Genomic DNA, 6514 nt, shown 5'->3' with positions numbered 1-6514 from the left:
AAAATAGTTTGACGATGTGACTGATACTGTGTGTGTGTGTGTGTGTGTGTGTGTGTGTGTGTGTGTGTGTGTGTGTGTGTGTGTGTGTGTGTGTGTGTGTGTGTGTGTGCGCGTGTGTGTGTGCGTGTGTGTGTGTGCGTGCGTGCGTGCGTGCGTGTGTGTGGTCATTACTGAGCATGTACAGGTTACAAAACATCAGGGGCTAAATCCCGCCGGTTAACCTTTGCTGGTAATGTTTGTCCTGCGCGCGCATGTCTGTACTGGGATAGCGTTTACACCTTGAGCAACGTCCGGGGCACTATATAAAGCGGGCGAGACCGTACTCTTGCTTCTCAGATGATCGTGGTGGTGGCACGGGGCGGTTGGTGCGTGTTGTTGTCGTACACCGAGTGTTGGTGAAGCTATCAGCAGCGGTCTGGCTACTTGGTGAATTACTGGGGTTGTAGACAAGCGGTTGGATTTATCTGCTGAACCCCAAGTGCAGCATCGAGTGCCTCTGCGACCTTGTGTCCACTTTAGTGGCATCGTTAGCACCACCACCCCCCAGGATTACCCAGTGCCGCGGTTTTGGTTGTCACGCCCACGTTCTCACTACAGTTTCAAGAGGGTTGTGACGTCCAGGGTTCTTCAGTAACCCCTTCAAAGAGGAGATACTGTACTTTATGAATCCACAAGTGATGAGTGTAGAGAAATAGAGAGCGAGAGACGGGTGACAATGACAGTGACTGTGGGCGATATATCTATGATGTCAACTTCTGTGTGTGTTCCGATCAAGGACTCTGTGAGCCCTAAAGTGTTAAAGAGGAAATACCTGCTGAAGGTTGTGGTTCCAGCCCTGGCGACGAGGGTCTTCTCACCGCGGCCGGCCTCGGCTAGTCTCAGTGTACCCGTGAAGAAAATGAAGGCGAACAATTCGGAGATAACGAGTTGGAAATGCCAACATGAAATGACATTGCCGATATTGACGGTTAATGGAGAAGTTGTCAATTTGGATAACGAGGATGAACCGCCCTCGCCTTCTGGATTGGGATTGGTAGGTCAGGCGTCCAGTCATCTCCTGGCACCTCAGCAGTTCACTCCAGTTTCTGAAACCGAGACGCTGCCCCTGCCCGTCTCCCCGAGCATGACTCATAAAAAGAAAGTGTCTAGCCCTAGATTTTTCAGGAAGAAAAGTGCCAAACCGCTTGATGCTCCGTCAGTCCCGCTCCTGACACAGGGCGGAACCCACACCGGCCCTGAGGACTCGTCGGGATGTTCCTATTACCAAGACTGGAGCCAAGAGGCGCGTCCCTCTGACCCGCCTTCACAACTCGCCATGGCAGGGCATGACCACCAGGCGCCAGCTCCTCAGTCCAGCGAGGAAGACAGTGCACGTCCCGAAGGTTTAAAAAAGAAAAAGAAAAGTTTTCGTAATATTTTCCCGTTAATAGCACACAAGAGCGGGAATGACAAGTACCCCGAGCCAGAGCCAACTGATCAATCCCCTTCAGCCTTTGAACAAGAATTGGCGGATCAGGAGAACCAGTCGCCCAACGACCCGGAGTTCGTCCGTCGGGCGTCGCAGCGCTGGCAGCGGAAGACAGGCGCCGTTAACTGTCAGTATCTCCAGATGTTCAGCCCCTTCGGGTGTCGAGACCACGTGTTGCCCGTCCAGTACACCAAGTTCCAGTGGCCCACCAGCCCCAGCCAGCAGTCGGCGTTCCAGCGGCGTGTGTCTCCCGTCCACTATGTAGAGTCCCTTTTCCCAGCGTCCCCTACCCTGCCTGTGCAGGGGACGTCTCCAGCAAGCTCTCCCTTCTCGAGGTCGAGCAGGCTATATTCCTCCATGATCGAACGATCAGCTGAGCTACAAGAGTCTCCGTTCCAAAGATCATCACATTCTTACTCCTCTGTGATGATGCCAAGTAAATGTCAGCGGAAAACATCTTGTCCTGAGCCTAGCAAGACTGAGCACAGCAGCGACAAGACCTCGGTCAAGACAAAGAAGCCCAGCATCCACATGCCCTTTGTCCGACGCTCCTTGACCCACGTAAGGAAGCTGTCTAAGACTCGTCAGCTTAAAGTCCCGCCGAAGCTTTCCTTGGATGACAGTGTGGCGGCGGAGGTGCGGAGGGTGGCGATGCGGGAGGAGCTGCAGGTGGCCAGGCAGGCGCTACTCAACCGCCTCAGCGTCAGGATACGCGGCACTCTCCAGGTACCCCAGCGCAAGACGTCACAGTCATCGCTGACCGTCACACCGACCGTCACCTCCTCCGCCTCCTACCAGAGCTACCTCTGCTCCCTCTCCGGGCTCTCCAGGGACTCCTCCTTCTCCAGCTTCTCCTCGATGTCGCCGTCTGCCTCGCCGTCACATTCCTCAACGTCCCTGTCGTCGCCACAGTCATCGACGTCACTGTCGTCGCCACAGTCATCGACGTCACTGTCGTCGCCTTCCTCTTCGTCACTGTCGTCGCCACAGTCATCGACGTCTCTGTCGTCGTCAGCGTCGCATGGACACTTAACCTTACAAGACATCTTTATTGCCGAGCCCAAGATTGCTGAAAAATATGTACGTACCAACCTATAATATTTACACATCACACACACACACACACACACACACACACACACACACACACACACACACACACACACACACAGAACGTGAAGCGATATTTTGTACAGTTTCCAGTTTAATATATTGCGGTTATCGCATCTATCGCCTGTGTATCGTCTCCCGCCGCAGCAGCAGCGATCACAGTACAGACGCAGTATGTAGTCGCTTTCAATTGGTCGGTAGTTAGGTGTCTAATTGGTTCTGGCTTGGATGCCTGCCCGGGTGCTTGCGTGTACACCAGTCCCATTCGTCCGTACCGTTCTGCATTTCCGTACATGAGTTACAACAGCGGCATATTTGTGACGGGGGAAGGCCTTGAGCGGGGCTCAGGTTCCGGGGGCCAGTCTCGCGGAGTGTGACTGACTGACCGCTGTTCAAGTCGACCCTGACCACAATTTCAACTAATAATTAGCACCGTACATGCTGGCGATCGCGGCTGGGAGGGGAACAGAATGTCCGGGTACTGGCCCTGGCGCTGAGACCCACTACCAACAACCTATTGACAACTGAGATAACCGATTAGTTAACAAAGCACTCTGTTAAAACCGAATTATTCTATGTGGTAATTCTTGCATTTGATGATAACTTGAGTAATAATACTAAGAATAATAATTATTTTGCCATATAATGTGTTTATTGTATGACGTCACCGGCAAAGTATTCCCCGCTATAGGGCCTGTCGGGTAAATTGTATTAATATTTTAATATGTATCAGACCCCGGTTAATTGAATGCAGAAGAGATGGCTGGGCAGGTGGAGAGGGAGGATGGCGTAATTCGCCTGACCTTTACAGTTAGCAACCTCAGAGGAAATGGAGATTGAGCAGTTACCCCTCGTGGCAGGCAAGTGACGTCATCACGCGCCTTTGACGTCACATGCCAATTACGTCGTGACGTCTACTGAAACTAACCACAGCAGGTGCCAGGTGTCGGGATAATATTGGTGACTCGCGCTCGTCCTACTCCCCATTGTTATTATTCCGGATGTGCGTATATTAACTTTGAATAGGGTGAGGCTGGGTTGTGTAATCCTCTACCCTGTATAGTGATCATGATACTCACAGGACGGGAACAAAAGTATGAACACAATGGGTGTGCTTTGGTATAATGAATGGAAGGTGGGGCAGTGAGGGAGACACAGTGTAACCTTTCCTACTACTCATCCTTACTCATTCTTCCCAGAGTAAAGGCCGGGGGAGTCACGGGCGTGTGTGGCGATACGCGGAAACTTTGTGTATAGCTCGGTGTTGCCACACTTTGTTTTCTAATATAAGTTTTTTCCTGTTAAAATTAGCGCTACAGGACATTCATAAATTGTGATGGGTTTATATTTTTTTAAGATTAAATATTTAATTTGGTTTATGTATTACAAACACCCGCCCCCTCAGCCCTCTACATAATGCCTTTCTTAACTCTTGATTTTCTTCCTCCTGCAGGCGATCATGTTCCCGACGGAGCCCCGCCCGGAGTGGCATCGTCACCTTCGCCACGTCATCCACAAGGCGGGCCAAAAGATCTTTAAGAAACCCGAGCAACACGACACCACCATCCCAGATAACCTTCGCTATCAACTCAAGTATATCTACGTCTACTAGCCAGCGACCCACCATAAGGGCGCCAGATTCTAGGGATGAAGTCTTCCTTCGGCCAAGCGTGAATTTCTTCAAGGAAAGCTTATCTGGTTCCTCCCGCGCAGTCTTTGATCTCTCGGAGCATTTACCAGGTCCTTCGGGGGCACTTGTAATGTAACCTTTGGTTACGGTTGATCAATTCCTGGGAGCTGTGCCCTGGGCATGAGGAGTCTTAACCTGTACAACATTCACCGCACATCTTCCCACACATCACTCATGACTGAGTGTTTCATTATATAATGACCACATTGTTCACCATCATCCTTACGGTCTATTCATGCCCGTGCCACCTACGGGTGGCTTAATCTTCATCCATCAATCACCGTCATCCACATCTCACGACATCGCCGCCTCATCCGTCTTCCAGAAGGTTTCTCCCGTGTCACAATTTGCTCATCACATGTCATAACTAATTGTCATGATACAATGAGCCACAACAAATCGGAGAGTCATGCCATTTTCAGATACAATTGTGTAGTGTTCATATGCCATTGGCTCCCCCCCCCTCACTCCCCTCCCCCCCCCCCCAACATCACCCCTCCCCAGGCCCTCCCCACCCCTAATGATGTGCCAATTTTAAGTTTTAAATTCTAAAAAAAAAAAAAAATAGGCCAATCGACGGCAGACTCTTCTGAACTGTTTGAAAAGATTCAAGAATGTATTATGTATGGAAAGTTGATTCTTGCATTTGCCATATTTGTGTATTTATGATTGAATTAATATATGAGGCTTAGCCATAGCCAATACCCACTGTCTTGTATGTTCAATATTTGATATGAATGTATTTGTTGGTGTAAGGATTTGGACTCAAATAATAAAACTATAAATTCATGTTATAATATTTTCATGACTGTCATGGTGAATTTCCATGACTCTTATTGCCAATATCAACACTCCTGGCACTCCTAGCACTGTGGCTCAGAGTGTCAGTACATCAGCGAGCCTCCTTACTGGAGGTGGACACAGTACGAGACTATAACTCTCAGAGGCTCTAGCAATGCCACTAAACTTTCGTTTTTGCAAACAGAATTGCTAGAGACTTTAGAATTGTTGTTAAAGTTTCTTGGATCCAGTCTTGGGTCTGGCTCAAGATGCAGTCCTGGTCTGGCTCAAGATGCAGTCTGGGGTCTGGCTCAAGATGCAGTCTGGGGTCTGGCTCAAGATGCAGTCTGGGGTCTGGCTCAAGATGCAGTCTGGGGTCTGGCTCAAGATGCAGTCTTGGGTCTGGCTCAAGATGCAGTCCTGGTCTGGCTCAAGATGCAGTCCTGGTCTGGCTCAAGATGCAGTCTGGGGTCTGGCTCAAGATGCAGTCTGGGGTCTGGCTCAAGATGCAGTCTGGATTGTGATAGTGTCCACCACCAGACAGGACAGGCGGTAGACATACTAGAGTTGCACAGACTTGCTCTGTGTAGGCAAGGGGGTTTCTATATGTACATGCAGGTGTGCACAAGCGAGCTGACATATGTACATTCATTTCGGTGTGAGCTGGTGAACATATGAATATGTTAGCGAGCTTGTGTCCATATGGATTAACGTGTGTGTTGCATATGTGCGCACTGACAGGCATGTCGGTGATTATATTCTGTTGGCCCGTCATATGTAAGTAATATGTACCGTTGTTCTTCCTGACCATGTGCTTGACCTCAGGGCGGGGCGAGCACCGGGACCCGAAGATGCGCTCTTATTGTGACATAGATCATGTTCAAATGTATGTGTATGTGTGTATATATATAATATATATATATATGCAATGGTACTGTTCTCAACATGTACTAAATCCAAAAATACGTAAATGTAGCATTCTTTGTGTCAGTGAAACATACTTCTGTATGTGTCAATGGAACACTTGTGTCAGTGTGTGACATCTTTGTGACAATGGAATGTGCCAATGGTACGTACTTCTTGCCAGGAGGGCTGACGTCAGGATCTCAGGGAACAAATGTGTAAATAAATGTATATTATATATAACTGTTTAAAAGCATACATTATTGTATTATTATTCATTCTGTGACACTGAGAAAACACGCGGGAGACACTGCGAGCAGGACAATGTATTATGCAGCTACTCTGCTACAGTTGGCGAGATGAACTCAAATGCAAGTGTGTGTGTGTGTTTTAAACACTTGTATAATGTCGTTAATCACTATGTCGGATACTGCAATAGTGTCCACGAGAGATGAATGTCCAGGAAGGTAGACCATGGACTCTTCGGTTACACTAGGGCAGTCTGTAAACCATGATGTGTGATGTCACAACACGGTAAACTATCACAGTTATGTGATGTCACA

At 48.9% G+C, this 6514-nt stretch overlaps 1 protein-coding gene across 1 annotated transcript; it reads left to right on the top strand.

Annotated features, from left to right (window-relative positions):
* Positions 1 to 297: 297 nt before the first annotated feature.
* Positions 298 to 6209, top strand: LOC123762591 (uncharacterized). Its single transcript, XM_045749185.2, has 2 exons — positions 298 to 2548; positions 4032 to 6209. The coding sequence occupies exons 1-2, from the start codon at positions 716 to 718 to the stop codon at positions 4188 to 4190; spliced, it is 1992 nt and encodes a 663-aa protein (XP_045605141.2). The 5' UTR covers positions 298 to 715; the 3' UTR covers positions 4191 to 6209.
* The last annotated feature ends 305 nt before the right edge of the window (positions 6210 to 6514 follow it).

Source organism: Procambarus clarkii, chromosome 27 (assembly GCF_040958095.1).
Source record: "Procambarus clarkii isolate CNS0578487 chromosome 27, FALCON_Pclarkii_2.0, whole genome shotgun sequence".
In the NCBI taxonomy this organism is placed as follows: Eukaryota; Metazoa; Arthropoda; class Malacostraca; order Decapoda; family Cambaridae; genus Procambarus; species Procambarus clarkii.
This window is presented reverse-complemented; position numbering and strand designations above follow the sequence as displayed.

Excerpts from the sequence above, each read along its gene's own strand:
- LOC123762591 (XM_045749185.2), top strand. The coding sequence starts at position 716 with ATGACAGTGACTGTGGGCGATATATCTATGATGTCAACTTCTGTGTGT. Across the intron at positions 2,549-4,031 it reads CCAAGATTGCTGAAAAATAT|GCGATCATGTTCCCGACGGA; the intron begins GTACGTACCAAC and ends TTCCTCCTGCAG.